General features: G+C 34.1%; 1 protein-coding gene across 3 annotated transcripts in view; it reads right to left on the bottom strand.

Moving 5' to 3' along the window:
- The window catches only part of LOC145287817 (uncharacterized protein C5orf34 homolog), a 94,006-nt gene that overhangs the window by 43,911 nt on the left and 26,871 nt on the right, over positions 1-23,224 (bottom strand). For all 3 annotated transcript variants that reach the window (XM_080135677.1, XM_080135678.1, XM_080135679.1), the window contains exons 4-6: positions 13,594-14,335; positions 8,187-8,436; positions 737-854 (exon numbers count right to left, since the gene is read on the bottom strand). In XM_080135677.1, coding sequence (XP_079991803.1) covers positions 737-854; positions 8,187-8,436; positions 13,594-14,335 — 1,110 coding nt within the window. The remainder of the gene's footprint in view (positions 1-736; positions 855-8,186; positions 8,437-13,593; positions 14,336-23,224) is intronic.

Below are 23,224 nucleotides of genomic sequence, written 5' to 3' on the forward strand. Positions count from 1 at the left end.
AAAATTAAATATTTATGTTGATTTAAATTGGTGGAATTTCAAAATAAAATATTTATGTTGATTTAAATTGGTATAATTTCAAAATAAAATATTTATGTTGATTTAAATTGGTATAATTTAAAAATAAAATATTTATGTTGATTTAAATTGGTATAATTTAAAAATAAAATATTTATGTTGATTTAAATTGGTGGAAATTCAAAATAAAATATTTATGTTGATTTAAATTGGTGGAATTTCAAAATAAAATATTTATGTTGATTTAAATTGGTATAATTTCAAAATAAAATATTTATGTTGATTTAAATTGGTATAATTTCAAAATAAAATATTTATGTTGATTTAAATTGGTATAATTTCAAAATAAAATATTTATGTTGATTTAAATTGGTATAATTTCAAAATAAAATATTTATGTTGATTTAAATTGGTATAATTTCAAAATAAAATATTTATGTTGATTTAAATTGGTGGAATTTCAAAATAAAATATTTGTGTTGATTTAAATTGGTGGAATTTCAAAATTAAATATTTATGTTGATTTAAATTGGTATAATTTCAAAATAAAATATTTATGTTGATTTAAATTGGTATAATTTCAAAATAAAATATTTATGTTGATTTAAATTGGTGGAATTTCAAAATAAAATATTTGTGTTGATTTAAATTGGTGGAATTTCAAAATTAAATATTTATGTTGATTTAAATTGGTGGAATTTCAAAATAAAATATTTACCTGTCCATCAACAAAGGTAACATGCAAAAAGTAATGTCCTGAGAAACCTTGAGAGATAATCACACTGCCATCACCTGGGTAAATCTCCAGAATGATTAAATGAGATAAATAAATAAACCTGTGAATAATAAAAAGAAATACAAGAAAAACTGTGAATAATAAAAAGAAATACAAGAAAAACTGAATTTAAAAACAAATTACAAAATTTATTTAAAAAAAAAAAAAAAAAAAAAAAAAAAAGGAAATATTTTTGGCATAAACGATATAAAGTCTCAGTCAGTTTGTCTGTAGCTTGGTACTGATTGGATTAAAATACACAATCTGGATTTTAGCCAATCAGAAACAACAATCTCACTGGAAGCCGCATACGTGTTCTTAAAACCTATAAAAGCAACCGCATGTTTGTGTTAGCCAACCAAACGATATATCACTATGCAAGATAATGCATGTTAGTACAAGAGAGCTTAACCATATATCAGGCATGCAAGAACTTTCTTATTATTTTAACTGTTTTTGTTTATTGTAATGTTTATTTCATACAATGATAAGCCCTTTCTCTACTCTCTCTAACATCACTATAGTTTCCATGGTAACACACACAAACATGCCCCTCTCCTCCTCCTAATTACATCCGATTGTCAATATAAGTTTAACTCTCTAAATGGTTGTTTAGTTGTTTTATTTTATGGCATATCAACTTTTTTTGTGTTATTTAATGCAAAATCCCATCATTTTTGTAAAAGTTCTTATGCTTCAAATGCTTTATATTCTCATATATTTATTCATGGAGTTTGATTTGGTTTTAGAGGGAAATTGTTTTTGGATTTGCAGAACATGACTGAGTTTTGCAAAGGAATAGGAAAAAAAACAATACTATCAATGTTTGATGCATTTTAGGTCAGGATTGGTTGGTTGTTTTTGTTTTATTGTATATCAACCTTTTTCAGGTTATTTAATGCCAAATCTAATTATTTTGAGGAACGATTTTTAATGGAGTATATTTGTTTTTTAAATCGGATTCTATTTAACCCATAGTTGGGACCCTAACAGGTACTACCACTCTGGGTCAGAGTGGACATGGGAACAAAGGAAATTAAAGGGTGCTCCACACTCCATAAGGCCCGCAAAGTGGGGCCTCACCATCGGATATAGTTTTAGGTCATATCCAGGACCTTTAGGTCAGGAAGCTAGTATCTTCAGACAGCCTAATCTAGTAGCACCAATAACTCTCTAGAGATATGAAGTGTATTGAAGCAACATATCGAATGCGATTGATGAACATTTGAAATCAATTGTCTTGATTGGATGGAGCAATTCGAAACCAAACTTTGATGATATCTTGAAAGTCAAACATTAATTTCATAAATTTCACTTAACCTTTTTTTGCTGGAGAGTTTATAAGATTTCGATCCGTGAATATTACAACTATTTTTTTTTTTGTTAAAATTGCCTTCTTTCACGACAGTTAAGTAAATAAATATGTTGGTTGTGTGCATTGCATGCCACTTCATCTGGTCTTAGAGAAGAGGGGGGGGGCTAAGAGCAAAAGTCAAGAAATTACATGACTTCCTCCAGGAAGAGCAATTCTTTCTCTTAATCTGCTGATAACTGACTCCATCAGACAAAAGACTCATTGTTCCGGCCAGCCATGACATAGTGGTTGGGATGGTGGCATACAGATAACTAAAAGTCGGCCTATCTTTTATATGTTACCGACCTCCATTCAATTCTCTCTTTTTCTTGTACACATGCATTTCAGTTTTCTGTCTTTGTTCTGATTAAATGAAACTTTTTAAAACAAACCAGCATAAACAAAGTTTTCTATCAATGCTTAAGCGTAACAGCATGACCATTAATGATAGCCTAGATTACTACAGAACATGCATGCGTGTATAATGTTTATACAAGCCCGACGATAAGCAATATTATTAATATGGAAAGTTTTTTAATTTCTCAAAGCTTGCATGTATTGAACAGAATGTATGTTCATCATTTTTTTAGTTATCCAAACCATTGCGATTTTAAGGATGTGGTGTTTGCACTTTATTTTATGTATTGTAATCTGTTCTGCTTGAAAGAATAACAACAAACACTGATGTATAAAAATATGATAAATATTATTATTGTTTTGTTGTAATAATACTTGTGTCAAGTATGTTTTATTCCTGCCAGTTGCCACTTTTGATACACCAGACTCAATATCAAATGCACATGTAAACTGACCAATGTAAATTTGATATATTTATGTGTCAGGCAAAAAAATATCAAAATTTAGGAAAAATTATCAAGCAGAATTTTAATTAAAAATAAAAATCATTTTTATCGTATTTTGCTAATCTTGCATTGATAAAAGTGGAAACATCCGTAAAGCAAGAGGAGATAACCCAGTTTGTCATTTAACAAGTAATAATGAATGATGGATTGGCAAAATTCAATAAAACTGATTTTTATTTTTAATTTAAATTTTACTCGATTATTTTTCATAATTTCTGATGAGGATTTTTATTAGGTTGTTGCATAAGTTCCTATTTTTTAAAGAAAATCAAAGAATTTTAACAGCAAAAGTAAGTCCATGTGGGACCCAAGCTCCAAGTTTTAGTGTAAATTCCATCGACTGAAGGTGGCGTGAAATTGTTGCAAAATCACACTTTATCTTTTCATCCAATTCTCTACATGTCTTATGGCCATCTTCCTTCAAAAGAACCCGAGTTGGTCTTCGTCTATCTTGATTGGTCTTCCAGAACGATGAGCGTCATTGAGGTAAAAACTACTGTGTTTGAATCTGGTAAACCAATCTCAAACAGTTCTTTCAGTATATAGAGTTCTCTATAGCATTTTCTCCATATACGGCACAAATACCCTTGGTTACTTCATTCAATTTTTTTTTTTTAAGGTGAAAAGAAGAAGATGTCGAAAATGTGATTTTTTATCTACTTGACAATCCATTTGATAGTTCTGAAAAACGAGAAAAAAACTTATATGAGCAAAAAACGATGACCATTATCTTGTAGAACAGAATATGTGCTTTCTAATGATATATAGCACTTTGCCAAATATCAAAACATGTTTTAGAATAAAAATTTTTTATAAAATGGCAGGAACTTATGCAACAACCTGATATTTTTGTCTGGCCACATAAGTATATTGAGGAATTTGTGATCGGATTCGGGGACATTTTGTAATGCTTTACGAAGACGACGTGAATTTGTCAGCTTCAATTCTTAATTGCCTTTCCTTAATTTCTTTTCATTTACGTTTTTATTTCTGTCTTTAATTTGATTGGTCGAAAAGAAAAAAGAAGGACAGAGAGGAAAATAAAGAAAAAAGGGATGTTACAATTTGGTGTTATTACCATATTAGTAGTAGTGGTAGTTTTTCTTATACTTACCTGCCACAAATTTTTACTTGGAATGCGATTTTCACCTGTGGCCTATACTGTATAAGAACCATACATTTCTCTTGCATCATTGCACATTAATAGCTAATAGAGATGAATTGCTGATAGAAATTTTTCTAAGTTTGTTGATTACTTTCATAATTTTATAATTTGAAAACAAACAAGAGTCACATCTAAATTGATTTAGTGTTTTTGTTAATGAGCAATCATAAAACCAACTAAATGTTTTTATACATATGTGTTATATATTATGGCCCTACACCAGTAGGTAGAAATTAACTCAACTAGTGGAAATCTTGAGAACATGTCATTTAAGTACATTTTCAGTGCAACATGGTGGCTAGTGAAATATACTCAGGCACGCGAAAACAGGAAATAAAAGTCAAAGATTAATAATCTTCACAAAACAAGCTAGCACATGCGTGGATGACATAAATCACATGTTCACATGATTCAAATTTAAAATGGGGTTTTGGGTTTTAAGTACAGTAGAACCCAGGAATACAGCATTAATCTGTTCCGGAGTTGGGATCATAAGATAAAATCGCCGTATGAAGGGGCCTAAGCAAAATTTTATACAGTACATATTAAAAATTAGTAACAAAATACAGTACAGTATATAATACACATGTATATAATCAAATAACATTATAAATAACACCGTAAGGCAGGGCAAATACTGTAACCAGGGGGCCGAAAAAACATTGTATTCCACATCGTAACCTGAAAAAAACGTATTCTAGAGCCACTGTATCCCGAGGTTCTACTGTAGTTGATGTCTGGGAGGCAAACAATAGAGATGTATGCCAATGATGTAGAATCTGGGTGAACCCTGGATGAGCTGTCTGTCGATGAACACTTAAGAAGAAATAAATAAGTGTAGTTATGTATTATAAGGAAACATAATTTTAGATTAATCTTTTTTTTTTGTATGTATAATTTTTTGTCCTCCTCCTCTGAAGAACATGCTTTCTCCACAATAAAAGCATTTAAACTGCCGCTTCTTGTGTTCTCATGAAAGAGGTTTGTTCGTAGCAAGAAACAGAAGTCAAGCCACAGGATGATCGGTGACACAAAGTGACAGCCGCACACAAAGGAAATGACTATGGAAAAGGATGTAGACAGACATATGTACAAAGACAAAGATTTAATTGAATAATAGCAACGGCTACAGATGCAGCACATATGCACGAGCAACATGCATGCATGAGGGACTGCGTCTCCACGTGCTCTCATGTCTTCTTCGTTCCCATCGTTAACATTTGTCCGTCCACATCATCAAACGTTCTATAAATTGTTTATTGAAATGTCACAGTAGGTGCACGTGGTGTTTATATATATGCTGGTCTTTCTTGTTCTCTTCTTGTCATTATTTCTCTGCAGTGTTTTGTGAGTGATTGTTTCATCTAGTGCAATGTTTCCCAAAGTGGGCGGTAAAGCACCCTACCCCCGCCCACCTGGGGGCAGTGCTTTAATATTCAGCGGTGGGGAATAACACAAAAAGGAGAGGTTGGTTGTTTTTGTTTTATGGCATATCAACCCTTTTCAGGTCATTTAATGCCAAATCCAGTTATTTAGAAAAATAATTTTTTAATAGAATATATTTGTTGTTTTCAAGCCGGTTTCTATTTAACCCATGGTTGGGACCCTACCAGATACTACCACTCCAAGTCAGAGTGGACCTGGGAGCAATGGCAATTAAAGGGTGGCTCCACACTCCCCAAAGCCCGCAAGCTGGGGCCTCACCACTGGATATAGTTTAAGGTCATATCACGAACCGGTTGGGGAGAAACGGTAACTAAAAAATATACATGCACACACACACACACACATATATATATACATATATATATATATACATAAAGAGAAAATAAGTAAACAGTTTTCTGTTAAAGACTACACATACAGTGCTGCCAAAAAGAAAGTCCGCACTTGTCATCTTTTCAAAAACCGAAAATTTAAGCTAAATTTAATGTAACTGTTTAAACAAGCTATACCTCATTTGATTCACCTTTTATTCTTCTATAATTTTACCTGTTCATATTTGGCTTTTAATTGAAGTATCCTAGTGTTCACGTCAATTTAAAAAAATAACTTCAAATCGAGAAGGCAAAAAGAAATTCCGCACAATGGAAAATTGTTACTTAAATGTAACTTTAGAACATTAATGCAACACAAATACAAGAGGAACACAATGAACATTAATATTTAGTAGCATAACTCTTCTGCAATTTGACAGCCTGCAAATTTTGGACCATTCTCTTGAATTAGTCTCCAACAATACTGGCAAGGGCATTCTACTTCTCTTTAATTTTTGTCCAAAGTTCTCCCAAATTTGAAATTTTATCATTGTGTAGCAGTTGCTTGATGTAATGCCATACGTTTTTGATAGGATTGAAATCTCGAGACTGTGCAGGTCAATCGAAACATGGAATATCATGCTCCTCAAGGAATCTCTTGACGTCATCAACTGTATGAATGGGAGCATTATCCTGTATGAAGATGAGATTATCATCCAAATTCCAGCAAAAGTAGGGTAGAAAATGCTCAGTCAACATATTATTGTAGTTGGTTGAATTAATTTGACTTTGCAAGAGACCTATAGGCCCCGGACCATTGGTACTAATAATGCCCCACATCAAAACTGAACCTCCACCACCTTGCAGCATTGAAACTGTGCACTTAGGATTTAATTCTTCATCCTTCTTTCGACAGACCTACTGCCTACCATCACTGCCTAGCCTATTGAACTTGCTTTCGTAACTAGAAATCACTTTCGAATAATATGAAGAATGATGATCTTCATTGCATCTGATGAAGTCCAGATGACGCTTTCTGTTCTTTACAGAAATCATTGGCTTGCGTCTTGGAACACAGCCTGGCAAATTAAATTCCTTCAATCTGTTTTTAACTGTAGAAAGAGAGCATGTTTTAACAATATTACATTGTTGTTGGATTTGGGGAGCCATTTCAAATCTCTTTCTGAAGCTGTGGATCTTGATAGCTTTGTCTTCCCTGTAAGAAGTAACTCTAGAACGACCAGATTTAGGAGCACCACGAACACTGCCTGTGTTTTAGTGCTTTTTCACAGTCATTCATATCGTTTTCTCATCACATTTCAATCTGTGGCCGATTTCTCAATTGGATAAACCAGAAAAGTGGAGATTAATGCGCTCCTGATGATCACTGAGAGACTCGAGGTATATGAACTAAATGTTAGGTTGTATAACCTAGGAATAACACAACAATTACAATTAGAGATGCTAAAAGGGTGATATTTTAAGCTGGTTTTAAGCTCATTTGTTGCTGCAGAGCTTCTTTTTGCTTTCTCGATTTGAAGTTATTTTTTTAAATTGACGTGAACACTAGGATACTTCAATTAAAAGTCAAATATGAACAGCTAAAATTATAGAGGAATAAAAGGTGAATCAAATGAGGTATAGCTTGTTTAAACAGTTACATTCAATTCAGCTTAAATTTTCGGTTTTTGTCTGTTTAACTAAGATGAATAGAACTTTTCATGCATGGGAGAGAGATGTTCGCTGAGTTTTCTTCAAGGTTTTATTTGGAGAAAGTAGACCTAGGAGTGAGAGAGAGACTAATGTTATCTTAGCTAATTATTTAGTTCTTAACTTTACTAACTTTCTATAATATGTGATGCAGACAGACAGACAGATAGCAAAGTAACATTTGCTTTAGATTACAAGTTTTTACATTATTGATGATGTTGCATTCACATAGCTTCCAATGGAGAGACTAATCTGAAAATCTCAGTTTTCTCTCCACTTGAAAACATGACGTCAGTCTTCATCATCTCTCTGTTTTATCTATGGCATTTAACCCTCCTGCCTCAATTTTATATCACCCATCTTTCATTCAAGCCTGGGAACGGTTCTGTTTCATAGACCTCAGTTATCATGCACTCATTGTAACCCTTGTCAAGATTTACACAAGCTAACTTAATCCCTACTGAAACAGGATCACTAATATATAACACTGATAAACAAGTATAGAAATATAAAGAAAACACGCACCAAGCAGTCAACAACTTACCTATACACAACGCCAGATATAACAAGTACTTTCAGTCTTCCTTGGCGAAGATCTGTCTCTAATTGGACATGACTGCCGACAAGTACTGGCCACAGTTGTTGGTGTTTGGACTCAGAGTTGAGCCATTTGTGGAGATGTTGACCAGGACACTTCAATGGTACTGGTTCCGGCAGTGGTGATATAACAAACTGTGACTTATCAACCTTTTGAGGATTTTCAACATTGTTTGACGAGCAAGTCTTTGTAATTTCTAAGAAATAAAAAAAAAAAGAAAATCACGTCTTTTAAAAGATTTAATGAACATGTGAATCCAATTACATATATAATGGAGATTTGGTCTCTGTTTGAAGCCACAACTTGTACGAGTGTACCATTTTTAAATGCTAAACATATCGCCAAGATTATTTTATAACTTTTTCTTTCAGATTATTAAAGTATCATTCATATTTTTCTGCAATATTCTCACCAATGTTGACTCGAAAACGACCTTCTTTAGACAACGAAAAGGGAATGATTTTTCCATCATGATAATGTTTCTCCTCACACAACACTACTGATCAAAGTTTTTTCTAGGAGAATTGGGATAGGAAATCATGTCCTGTCCTGCATATTCCCTTGACCACGTTCCCTCAAATCATAACTTATTTCAAGAATTATAAAACCATTTAAATGCTGGTAGGTCAACATCATGAAAGATTGAACACAAGTTAGATTCATATTTCATGTCAAAACCTGAAGAATTTTACAAGTGAGGTATTTATAAGCTCATTGGTAGATGTAATCAAATTAGAGAGAGCAAAGGTTGTTATTCTTATGAATAAAAATTTCAATAATAGTTTTTCATTGTCAAGATGAAATTTTAAATCAGCAAAAACCTTTGGCACCAACCTAATCTATATAATACAGGTTGGTTGCTAGAAAAGCAGGAAATCTGTCGAACAACGATTTATTTTTACAAAGTTTTTCAAAGACAAATGTTATATCATACTCATAGATACTCAAAATGTCGTCCGTGCACTTCACTGCAGCGTCTTAATCTAGAAAACCAACAAAAGAACCAATCAAAAATAGCAATCATGCATTTTATTCATGATCTAAGCTAACCTTCAAATTTCCCGCTTTTCTAGCGACCACACTGTATTATTATTAATATAATATTTTAATCTGTATGTATATAAAATTCACTATGTCTGTGTGTGGGTCTGTTTCCATTTTTTTCAAAGTGCATTTCTCCGAGACACAAAGTCGCAGAGCAGCACGAGATAGGTCAAATGACTGCATTTTCTGTGTATTGTTGTTTTATTTATATATATACTAGCGGGGGGGGGGGGGACTGGCGTTACCTAGGTGTTTGTAGGTGTGTGTATGAGGGAGGGGGGGGGTAAGTAATAACCCTGTTTAAATATTATAAAAAAGACAATGTTAAAAAATCGGAAAAACCAAAACGGAAAAAAAATGGGATAAATAAACCTGTCGAATCGAACCTGCAATCTTAAGATAACAACACCAAGTGTATGGGGGGGGGGGTAAACTAAAGAATAAGCGAAGTAATAAAAAAACGTTGCCCGAGTGTTTAAAGGTGTAAAAGAAAAAAAAATAGTTTTGGCCGGGAGGTGGAATTAAACCTGGAAGCCTTGACGCAGAGGTGGAAACAAAAGCCAACTACTTAACCGTCTCGACCACGAGTGAGAGTAATTGATTAGCATATTAAGTTAAGGCTTATGAAGCGAGCGAAAGAGGTTTGATTGACAGGAAGACGCTAAATGAGGTCATCATGGTATCGTTACAATGACGTGGCAGTATTTTTAGTTTTTGCTCCCCCAAGATGATGATTGTGGGGGGGGGGCAGCTCCCCATTGTCCAAATTGAATAGCAATTGTTTGATATAAGGAGAAACTCCACATTGATCAAAAGCTGATTGCTTTCTGGACGTTTCGGCACAAAAGCCGAGAACAACGTCGTGTTTGAATTGGTTTCGCTTTTTATACGAAAAAGCCGAATCAACACGTGAGAAGCAAAAATAGCAATAATTTTGTAAAAGTCGCTGTAAATAAATCTAGACGCGACCCGCATTCCCAAATCGTAGATATTATTATCTATTATATATAAACAGTTCTAAGCAATAGTAACCCCCCCCTGGGAGCATCAGCGAAAATAGCCTTTTCGAGACATACAAAAAATGTGCGCGCATTTGCCTTTTATGCTAGCAAGGTGTACCCGGCGTTGCCCGGGTGTTTGGAGGTGTGTGTGGTTTTGGGTAAATAAAAAGAAAAATCGTTGGTTGTTAAAAAAAAAAAAAAACAAAGCCTTGACGCGCAGTTGGAAAATAGTAAAGTGTGAAAAAAAAACAAAAAAAAAACAGGTGCCCGTTTTTGACGAGTTATTAACGTGAACTTTGAGTGCGGAGACAGTGTTTTATTTAACGCGAGTCTGTTTTTTTATACGAAAAAGCTTAATGCACATGCGGCGATGGTACGCGATAGCTATTCAGCAGTTAACATTTTCTGCGGGACAGTTTTTAATGAGGTCAATAAACCGGTTTGTTTGTTTTTAACTAACTTTGGAAAAAAACAGCTCCCTGTTTATTAGGGGGAGTGTCTTGTCTCAAAATGAAAGCAACCGTCTGATATGACGATGCCGACATTGACCAAACGTTACATAGCTTTCTAGAGACCACTAGCCGTGGGCCAGTATTTCGAATCGAGTTTCACATTTTTTTTATACCGAAAAACGAATGCAACACGTGCAGATCCGAAAATGTCGAATAATTAACGTTTCAAAATCAGGCAAATTAAATAGAGAGGCGACCACCGTTATTTAGACATGATATAAAAAATTTTTAAAATGAGCGATGGCCTCGAGAATCCGCCGGAAAGAAAGCCTTTTGAAGACATACAGAAAAAGCATACACACATACATTTTCGCTTTTATATTTATAGATAGGTGTGTGTGTGTGTGTGTGTGTGTGTGTGTGTGTGTGTGTGCAAAAGCTGGTAAAAGTAGCTGCTAAGGAGTCAAAATTGAAAAAAAAATTGAAAGGGATTACTATCATCACAAAAACATTGAGTCTCTATGGTTCCAGATGAGCATTGTCTGAAGATAGCAGTTGCAATCCTACACAAGCAGGCTAGAGAACTAGTTAGTCAAAACCTGGTGAGACAGTAACTACTAGGTATAAGCTACAAGACTCAGTATTCCTATATCATCGCAGTTAATCATCTGAAGAAGGCCAGAGGATGAGTTCACCAAAACATGGTGCGACAACAACTTTGAAAATGAGAAGAACAAAAAAAAGAATGTGTTTTTAGTCTTGAAAAAGTAATAGTTTCAAATGTAAAACAACACTATTAACGTTGTAAAACTCTTACAAAAACACTTGATAGAACATCTGATGAAACCTCCTGGTTGTAAGGTTTGCGTTAAGCAAGCTGGTTTCCAATCCGACAGCGTGTCGCCGTGAACGAATGTAAACAACTAATGGCGATTCGCCTGTCCTTTTATAAGGGGGATAACTCCACTTATGCAAAATCTGAGTGAAAGGGAGATAACTCCTTTCTGGCCTCTACACTGATATTTGCATATTGGTTTTGAAAAAGTCATTTTATTAATTATCTTTATTATTTATTGTTATTTAGTGAGTAATTTTTTTATCCTATACATAAATAAGACAGTAGATGTATGCATGTGTGTGTCTGTATGTAAATAGTTAACTGATAAACTCTTGAATTACTGGTCACATAACACTAAAATTAACAGGAAATAGAAATTATCCTGGCATCAATACATTTAGAAGTTTTGAATTTGTTTATAACAGTTTTTCAGTTTATAAAAGTTGATGATAGTTTGCAGTTTGAGCAGAGCTTCAACAGATAAGGAGATTAAGTGACCAACAAAGATACTTTAACAGACATGATGTATCAACAGAAAAGGTTTGGTGAGGCAGGGTTCTTTATCACACACACAGCACAACTGATTCATACATGATGTATCAGAGTTGTATTTTCTCTTGAGTTTTATCATTTTCTATACTTTTTAAACCAGTGCTTGCACTCTCGGTATTCACAAAGATGATAGTCAAAAAAAAAAAAAAAAAAAAAAAAAAAAAACAAGAATAAAATATGAAGAAAAACCTATGACACACATAAGTGTTGGGGTCAGCAATTATCATGACAGACAGAATGGTTCTACACATCACATATAATTAAATGGCAATAAAAGAAAGACAGTTGGACACTCATAACTGAAACTTGGTGAACAAGCCAGGCATAGACTGGTGTTTATTTGTACCAAATACAGAGTGTCCCAATAAAATGTATACACTCTTTAAATGACCATAAAACCAACATTTATTATAAGAAAGAAAAGTTTCATACATCAAAATACTGTGAACAAATATAGAAACCAACTAATATTCAAAAGTAATCAAATTATTGGCCATTGTTGTCCATGAACAGCTGACAATGCTCACTGATTGAATTGAACACATTCCTAATCAGTTCAATCGATATGTTGACACATCTTTCAATGATTGCTTTCAAATTCATTGTAACTCGTTTTTTTGGTGCCCCTACCCTAAAAAAATCCAGGGGGGAGGGATCAAATCCGGTGAGCGTGGACAGTACTTGATACTTCCTCTTCATCCTAATTATCTGTTTCGCAGGTGACTATCAAGATATGCTCTTACGTCATGATGATAGTGAGGAAGTGCTCCATCCTGCTGGAAGTGCCATTCTTTATTCCTAAACATCTCTTGGAAATGTGGCAGAGTGCATTCATGTGCAACTTTACAAAAATGTGTCTTCAGAAAAAAATGCATTTCAGAGAAAAACAATTATGTATCTATATGTCATATAGAAATTAATATAAATTTCAAAAATTACAAAGATGGTCCAGTAGAAAAATAATTATAAGTAAAAACAGAATTTTTAAAGTTGCAATTTTTCACTGTAAATTAACCTTTTAGATGCTTGAAATCAGGGGGAGATAACTGCTTTCAAGTCGGCCATCTTGCTTATTCTTGATAATACTACACGCTTTTGTTTGTTTTTTTTTTCGAAAATTAGCTCTAGCACGTCTTCTACTTGATGATGTTTCATAAATTTTGGAATTTATACTAATTTCAACATGACACATAAGTACATAATGTTTTTCCCTGAAATGTCTTTCTTTGAAAATACACGATTGGGTTGGAGGACACACTATAGTAAAGTTGCACCTAAAGGAGTGAAGTTTAGTAACAATTCCATGAGTGTGTGGCATTTTTAAGGGAAACAGGTTAAGTGACGGTTAACCTTATAGCAATTAGCATAGCAAGAGTATCATTTTTACCAAATTTCATGTTCCTACATTTAAAGCCTAAAAGTAGTTAATGGACACATGTCTCATATTAGTGTAGATTTCAACTCACCTGAAGAGTTCTTTTTACGGCAGTGTTCTTTTGAAGCCTGCAAAGCAAGTTGAAACGGATGATACCAAACCTGAGGGCAGTCATTAGCAGAAATATGCTGAGTGATCCAGGTATACCTAACCCTACACTTCTCCTCAAAATCGGGTTTCTTTGTGGGTGGCACACATTCATCCTGTGTTAGTTGTCCCTCTTTTGAAACTTCATTCTTCTCATCACTTGCACCCGCATCTTCTGTTGTTGTTGAAGTGGCAGCATCTCGCCCTTCATCTGCAGAACCTATCAACTCTAAAAACGAACCAGCGTTTGTATCAACAATTGATAGGTAATTCCGTACACCTTTCGGCTTATGTGGACGATACCTGCTGCTGTTAAGATTTTCTACATTTGTGTCTTGGGAAGAAAGTTCGATCGGAGTAGATGTCCGATACTGTGATAAAGTAGTTGCCAGTGATGTTGCTGTAGTGTCAGATAATTCACTCGAGGTTGGACTGTCTGGTCGTGGTTTGGGACAAGCGACATGGTTCCTATTTTTTCTCACCCGGCCACAATCTGTATTAGAAAGCGGTTTCACCATAGACAAATAGCAAACACTAAAGTCCCTATGATGGGGAGACAGTTGTAAACTAGCATATTCCTCTTCTGAAGTAAATCGAATGCTACCATCTTCAAAGTATTCCAATTTAGGATGCGCCGCCTCCAGTGTCTTCGCCCAGGTTATACTTTTAATCACAGAATAAAGTTTCTGAAAAACAAAAAAAATAATATCTCATATTAATGGAACTATTTAGACTACTATTTTTATGTTTCTGAAGTTTTTAGATGATGATTGATAATTTGTATCTTTCAGACTACTGTTCTCATCTTGAGTGTTATTTGTATATTTCAAATGATGTAACCTCCAACCTTTTTTAGGTGTATCTTGTCAAACTAAGAAATCTTTCAGTCAAATTCAGGAATCTGCATCGAATTTTGAATGCAAAGACCCATGGCATAACGGATAAAGTATTAAGTAAAATTTAGTTATTAGTAGGGCTCTGATAACAGAATATTCTTATCATTGTTTTGACTCTCAAGTATATACCCGACACAGTTAAATCAACTGAGAACTACATCACTCTATATAAAAGCATATAAGATATTAACGGATATACACTCAAGAGTCAAAACAATGAAAAGAATATGCTGTTGTCATAGTCCTAGTTATTAGCGACACTCTTCTGAGGGTTGAAGGCTCAAAAAAACACATGCCTCAAATCTTCCTTTCATGTATCCTAAAATCAAAAGTACTTTCCTCCGAGAGGTTAAAACACCAAGGCCGGAATTATATATAGACATTTCATTTATTCCTGCTGGGTCCCTTTTCAGAGTTGGCACGCTTTGTATACGACGACATCTTGTTAAGTTGCCTCCATTTTGACTTCCACAGACGTCAAAGTTCAAAAACACCATCTGTTCACTAACGTGTTGCGTATCAAATTGATCTCCCTTGTAACAAAACCATCACGTCTCAAATCTATCTTTTCCATTACATCATCACTACATGTCACCTAAAGATCCTTGCCGGGTTTTTTCCCGTATCTTTGTTTATATTATCGTTAGCTTAAATTCCATCTTTCAAATTAACATCAAGTTAACATATTTGCCGATGACACCACTCTCTATAACAGATATGAGGGGAAAACAAATGAACACATATCCAAGGAAATGGCAGAAACACTAGAAGATGACCTCCAATCCGTAGTGGAATGGGGACAAAAATGGTTGGTCACATTCAATGCTGCTAAGACTAAGCTTGTTTCCTTCAATAACTACAAGAAACCTTCTCTACCACCAATAGCAATGGCCAAGAACACATTGCCTGAAAGTACTTCTTTTAAACTCCTCGGCCTAACGTTTACAGGGAATATGAACTGGAATAGATACATTGAGAGCATTGCCAAGGCTGCTGCAAGGAAGGTTGGCTCCCTCTACCGTGCTAGAAAACTACTTACGCCTGACAGTATTCTATACCTCTATAAGGCAACCATTCGCCCATGTATGGAGTACTGTTGTCACATCTGGGCTGGTGCATCTGCTGCTTGTCTCTCGCTCCTGAACAGGGTTCAAAAGAGAGTCGCCAACCTAATAGGTCCTGAACTGTCATCTAGGCTTCAGCCTCTGTCCCATCGACGAGATGTTGCATCCCTCTGCCTGTTCTACAAATACTTTAATGGTGAATGCTCTGACGAACTGCAAACACTTGTACCTCCCCGACGTAACTACCCCCGACAAACCCGACAAGCTACTAAGTCTCATCCCTTTACAGTAGAGATCCCTAGGTGCAAGAAAGCCTTTTACTCAAATAGTTTCTTCCCCAGAACTGCGGGTCTTTGGAACTCCCTTCCGGGATTCTGCTTTCCCAACTGCAATGATATGCAGAAGTTCAAGTGTAATGTTAACAAACATCTTTCTACTCATCTCCCTTCATAATGACCCCGCTAATTAAGTCCCTGATAGTAGCCCCCTGCTTCAAAGTGGCACTGTGCCTTGTTTGGGGTGAAAATTGAATAAAAAAAAAAATTCTTAAAAACATTCCTGAGAACTATTAAATGTAAATAAATATTCTAAATATATTTATTATTCTGAAACATATTTTAGCTGACAAAACATTTTGTCGACCAGCACACCTTTCGGTGTTGCCCGGTCGATATCCAACATTATTTTGTGCACATGAAAAAAACAAACCATAAGTATTCCTCATTATATCTTGAGCAATGTCAGGTCTTCCTGTTAGTTCTTTATTAAGCTTAACTATTGTTATGTCCCTTGGATCGGTGGGAGTTGCCCCCCTTTGTTCAATGTTTTATAATGTAAACTCTCGGACATAAACGTGAATAAACCAGACTTGGTCAGTCGACCACGTTGGTCTGAACGATGATATCCTTGTCCTGTTGTTATTAATCGAAACGTAACAAAACAACTATGAATATCCGTTTTCATTAACTACTAGTTGATTGATTAATAAGCTGCGAGTTGCTGTTTTCTGTAATAAATTTGTGTTCGTTTTTTTTTTCAGTAGTCAAATTAAGAGTACGGGTATAAATAAACAACCCTGTTGTAAAAAAAAAAAAGGGGGGGGGGATATATATCATATAATGCAAAAAAAATGTATCATTAATGTAAAATGTAACAATTTTTTCCCAGTCTGAAGACCTTCAATTTTTTTGAATACTGAGGATGACTTCATCAAGAAATCAAATGCCTCATACATTTTAAATGTTACAGATATCTTAGGGGTAGACTGAAACAATTGTATGATGCAAAAATAAAAAAATTTCTTTTGGTGAATTTGCAAGAATTTTGTTCCTTTACATTTGCTGTGGTTATATATAATAATGAAATATTTTTACTATAGCTCTAGTGTTACATTATCGAGTTATTGGAAAAAACTGTGCTATTAAAATTTATATTTGAAATATATTTATTTTAAAAGCTAGGATTTTTGGCAAATATGTTCTTTTCAATGCAAGACTCTGCTTTTTTTTCTCTTCATTTTACTAGCATTAACCTTAGAAGATGACCCACCTTTGGAGATAGCAAAATATACATCTGGTAACATCAAATATGTTTTATGTCACAGGATAAAACAAACCATTAGATCTATTGTTATATATAAGGCCGCAGTTTACTTTAGAGTCAAACCATTATTTTGTTCTTCTATTAAGCCATGTCATAAAACTGTAAGTAATAGACATAGGCTATTAAGCTAATTAGGGAATGCATAAAACTTAAGAACATCACAATAGAACATACATTAGACAATACAGAACTCAGAAAATGTGACAGTGATACACTTTCATTCACACAATTTTGAGGTTGCAGAACACAATGCGAAATGAGATCACCAGTACATCTCTGAGCAAATACCAGTGTGATTATGCAGAGGGTCTAATGTGAATTTATATCGCCGCAGGTTTGGTCTGTTCAGCCATAGCACAGGGTGGTGTTTAAGCATTGCGGTAGAGCAAGAAACATGAAATAATATGTAGGCAATAGAAGCAACTGTTCAGTAGACAGCAGATCTAATCCAAGCAGATCATATACTCAAAAGGGAACAGGGTCACAGCAAGGAATATGCAATATATATATCTGATGGTATGATGCTGTAAACTCAAGAAAACCGGAGAACACATTGCCAACTCCGGTAAACATTAGGGACTCGTATTCCAAGTACTCCAAGGATGGAATACTGTTGCCATATATGGGCAGGAGCTGCTAAAAACAGCCTATCCTGTCTTGACAGAGTACAAAATAGACTTCGTGGCTTAGTGGGGGATGCCCTTTTCTCTACCCTGCAACCTCTCTCCCACAGAAGAGACATTGCGAGCCTATCCTTGTTTTATCATTATTTCCATGGCAGGTGCTCGTCTGAACTCCAATCTCTGGTCCCCCCTCGCCAATCTTTCACGAAAAACACCCGTCTAGCTGAATCCACTGTGAAAAATTTCCCCCCACTCTTTATCTGTGCCTAAATCAAAACGCGGATTCCATGAACAAAGCTTCTTTCTTAGAACTGCACGCCTGTGGAACTCTGTTCTGTCTGCCTGCTTCCCACCTGACTACAACTTGGATGTCTTCAAGTCCAACGTTAACAAATTCCTAATGAACCGCCCCCTTAAGTAAACACTTCATCAAATCTCCACACTAACGTAATGTACTTGCAATAACCCTTATCCCTGAGTGGCTTCCGGGCCTTGATAAGTGGTGACCACTGTGTAAAAAAAGAAAAGTGGGGACGAATCATTGCCTTGTAAAGCCTTGTTAGCAAATGACATTCATGAGGAATTTGGTTGCTTAGGATACGTAAAGCTCCATATTTATTATGCATATATGCGTTTGGCTGATCATGGTATTACACCTTAACATTGTGTACATATACATCCACGTTTCATTGTGAACTCAGGTTCGTGATAAACATATGTGTTGATCTTCTCATGACTATCATCATCATTGTAAGCATTGATAAAAACCAAGCTGACACTTTGTTATTTGGTTTACAAAGGTTTATTAAAAAGAATAGGAACAGAAAACTGATTGACTTCTTATACATGAGAGGGAAAGAGAATGAGGCAAACAGATAGACAGATAAATCACCTGTCTAACTACACTTGGTTCTTGTCCAGAATTCCTCCATATTAAAAACAAAAATAAAGAAAAATCAGCATGATTGTACCTGTAATGAAATGAAAATATTGTTTTCCAAAAGTTATGTAAATTGATCAATTAGTTTTATTTATATACAGAAAATAATTTTTAAGTGATTAATGGGAATATGTAGGCATAAGAACATAAATCTCACAAGTTTGAAATATTGTTGAGTTATTTCCCTTTGTTTTTTTTTTTTTTGTTTTTTTTTTAGACTGTTTTCAAAATAGTGGGCAAAACATTCATTCTTTGGTTACCAATAATTTTTTTTTTTTCTTAAAGAAAAACTACTTCATGAATTTACATGATTTTCCTTTTCTTTTTTATCTTTCTTATAAATATTTTTCTATATTTTTGTTTTTTAATATAAGGAGAATTCTGGACAAGAACCTTACACTTATCTACATTGTACATAACCACAGTAACACTCACTAGGCTCCGGGAACAGTGCTTTTTACCCCACTTCAGTTGTCAGCCAGAAAAAAGAGTGAAACCCCTTTTTTCCAGAAGTCACACGGTTTTCTAGAGTTCCGCTTTTAGATTACCTCTGACCTTTTAGGTGTCATTCAAACCAGTTCATTTAAGCATCTGCTTTCACTACTTAACACAATTAATTGAAAACAAGTTGTCATTTAATCCATTGCTGCAGAGTAAATGCAGGATCATGCCAGTATTACCAATAGTATGAGTACATAAATGAACACGATAGATCCAATTGGACTTGAATGAGGGTCGTGGAATCAGAAACAATTAAGAGATCATTGTAGTTAGAGTTGGTAAAACTATGCAAACACCAGCTCAAATTATATTTTACTAGCTGGCAGCCTGGCGTTACCCGGTCGTACAATATGCTTAAACATGATATTTTAATTTATCCAGATTGCGTATGTATTATTATAGAATCAATCCTCTATTGATTATTACATATTACGAGGAATAATTTGCCATAATAATGATAATGTTGTTCATCAAATTCTGTCCGTATTTGTTTAAATTGATTGATTAATAAGCTGCGAGTTGCTGTTTCCTGTAATGAATTTGCGTTAATTTTTTTTAGTAGTCAAATCAAGAATACGGGTATAAATAAACAACCCCGTTGTAAAAAAAAAAAAAAAAAAAAAGGATTTTTTTTTTTTTTTGTTATATACAGGCATCACCACATTATCAAGACCAAGAGACCACTCGAGGATAAGGGTTAAAGTGTGTACAGTAGAAATTGGACAATATAGTAATCAATTCGGTAAATTTGTTAACTTATATGGAACGGCTCATCAAGAACTTGTTTACGTTAGACTTGAAGACAACCATATTGTAGTCAGCCGGAAAGCAGGAAAACGGAAGACAATTCCACAGGCATGCAGTTCTAAGAAAGAAGCTTTGTTCATGGAATCTACGTTTAGGTTTAGGCACAGATAAAGAGTGGGGGGAATTATTGATGTATTATATAATGCAAAAAATGTATCATTAACGTAAAATGGTATTTGGGCTTGATAAATGAATGCCTTGGAAAAGTCACTTTTGATTAATGTTTAGTTTTAAAATATGCAAACAAAATGATTTGCGGCAATTTTAAAATGGTGCCTCTTCTTTTATCATAAATTAAACTCATTAATAAGAAAAAATTAAAATAAAATGGTGAGGTACACCTGGGCTTGAACAGGTTCTCATTCAATCTGTAGTTGAATGCTCTATCACTAAGCTATATCATCAGGTTATAGTAAATCTGTTTTTTTTTTTTTAAATGATTTGCTAAAATTTTATTATCTCCCTTGGCCAGTGTAACATAAAATATTCTCCTGTAAAAATTGTTTTTTTATCTATAAGAGAGGAAAGCTATTTTTTAGATTGGATTTTTTGATTTTAGCGGATGCATTTTTGTACAAAACATATCTAAGAACACTGCCAGACATATAAACTACCTTTATATGAAATTTGCAAAAGATAGGCTCAGCCATTTCGGAACATAAGAGGAAGGAACTCACACACGAAGTGACTTTTATATAATAGTAGAGATAGAGAAATGGCTCTAGTTTGTTTTTTTATCCTTTGACATGCATCAATCATGCGTTTCAGAATTTTTTTTTAGATGAGAACTGATGATTTCTACTATTCAGACAACTATTCTCATCTTGATTGTCCATATTTACTTGCCTTCCCACAAGGGCAAAGTTAGAGACAAGTTAGAGGGAAAATCCAGCTCCCCAAGAGACACTCTGGATTGGAACAAAAATACAAATTGTATCAGTCTAAAAGAACTTCATCATTGACCAAGGTCAAAGTAGACTAAAAATCGCATCGGAACAGATACTACACTTTGTTCCTTTTTTTCAAAACATTTCAGTCTTAGAAGCCTATATAGTAATAGGTAGTAATACTACACACCTAGACAAGATTAGCTTTAAAGCTGCTAAAATTCATATGAGAAAACAATCAGTGGCAGTTTTCTGGAGATTGAAGGTTCAATCCTTACTACAGGTGATAAAAACGAAAACTAGCATAAAAATAAACACTTCTCCTTGATCATAGAGAAATTTACTCTCATAGATTAAGCAAAGGGTTCACTTTGAAATTCTCTATAGATTCCCAAGTTCAAACAGACGCACATGAAAAAGGTTTGTGGTTTACATCATCTAAAAATATTGTGAAAATAACAACCAAAACGAGAACAGTAGCCCAAATAATATAAACCAGTTATAATATTACCGATAGATATTGAGGTTAAAAGCATATATACATAGATTTTATGAGGTATAAAGGTTGGTATTTGTACAGTTTAATCAAGACATTCAAAAATGAAAATATCGAAAAAAGGTTATATTGTACGTATCCACTTTGGACTGAAGATCTCAAAAAAAAAATTTCATTTAATTTGATCAAGTAGTTTTAATTTTACAGCAGAAAAACACGTTTTTATGAGAGCGCGCTGAAGTCAGCCATTATGAAATTTGTTGAACATGTCACGGGGAGATAACTCCAGTTAAAGCGCCGACATCCCCTCCCCATCTTTAATACTAGCTTTTCTTCCTAAAAATCGAACCTTTTGCTCAGTATCATAACAAATTGTTTTTTCGCTGTAAAATAAAAACTACTTGATGAAATTAAGTTAAATTTTTTTTCAGAGAAATTCGTTCCATAACGAATACGTACAATATAACCTTTTTTCGATATTTTCATTTTTTAATGTCTTGATTAAACTATACAAGTACCTAAAGGTTTAATTATATAAAGACGAGTTGGAGGTATACTCATAGAGGAGTCAGAGCCAGAGGCTTTGTATTCCAACTCTGGGTAGTTTTTACAATAGCCAACAAAGCAAAAAAAAACAAAGGGTTAAAAAAATATATACACAACAACTAAATTATCAAACACAGGCTACGTTACTCTTCTACCTACCTTCACAAGATTTTTTTTGTATGTTTTAACTTATTTTGAAGGGTTTTTCTTTTACTTAAAAATAATAGTAGTATAAAATCTATCAAGTTAAAAATTTTTTAAAATGGTGGTTTCATTAGAGCTTTGATAATCGCTCAAAAATTGAAAATTAAACAAAATACTGGTAAAACATTACATTTTCACATAATTAGTTACATTTATTGGAAGTGTTTCTACCAATATTTTGTTTAATTTTCAATTTTTTTTAGCAATTATTGAAGCTGGTCTATTGCTCTAATGAGACCACCATTTTTCTTTTTTTTGAAAATTGTCATTTCCATATTCCACAAGATATATATATATATATATATATTATTCTTACAAGATATTTTGATTATGCAAATTATCCATTCACTCAATTAACGAAGACAATGTGCGTATTCACACTATTCAGAACTGTAATCGTTACTGTCTCAATAAACAATAAGATTTTCACTTGGTAATGAGAGTTAGGAGTATTTGTGTTGAGGGTACACAAATACCATAGAGTCATCGGAGCACATTCCATTGAAGTACTTGTAAAACAAACACAGGGATGTGACATACGATAATATAACGGGCTGGAACTTGATTGGAATCATTAGATTGAATACTCTTTTGGATGCTGCCTAATATGGAAAGATGAGAAGTTGATATTCCAATGCAGATATGGTGACAATACCTCATGCATATGCAAATAATGGCTTTATAGACATACTAGCAGGGAGACCCGACGTTGTCCAGGATCGAATGAAGATCAACAAATTTTCCACCCTTCCATTCTTTTATTGTCATCGAAATCAGTTAAATTGTACTGGGAAGAAGCTTCACACATCTCCCCACAGTAACTTAATCCACAATACATTATAGTCCTATGTTGCCCTGTAATGAATCTACTGTTAATTTTATAAAATTATCTGTAAATAATGGCTTGAATTAAAGTTTAAAATGCAAAAGTCAAGTATAATGATCCAATTTTGCTCTAAACAGAAACATTCATTTTGAATGCGCCCCTGTCTTATAAAAGAACCAATTG

Source organism: Euprymna scolopes, chromosome 11, assembly GCF_053919585.1.
Source record: "Euprymna scolopes isolate OS-2025 chromosome 11, ASM5391958v1, whole genome shotgun sequence".
NCBI classification, from domain to species: domain Eukaryota; kingdom Metazoa; phylum Mollusca; class Cephalopoda; order Sepiida; family Sepiolidae; genus Euprymna; species Euprymna scolopes.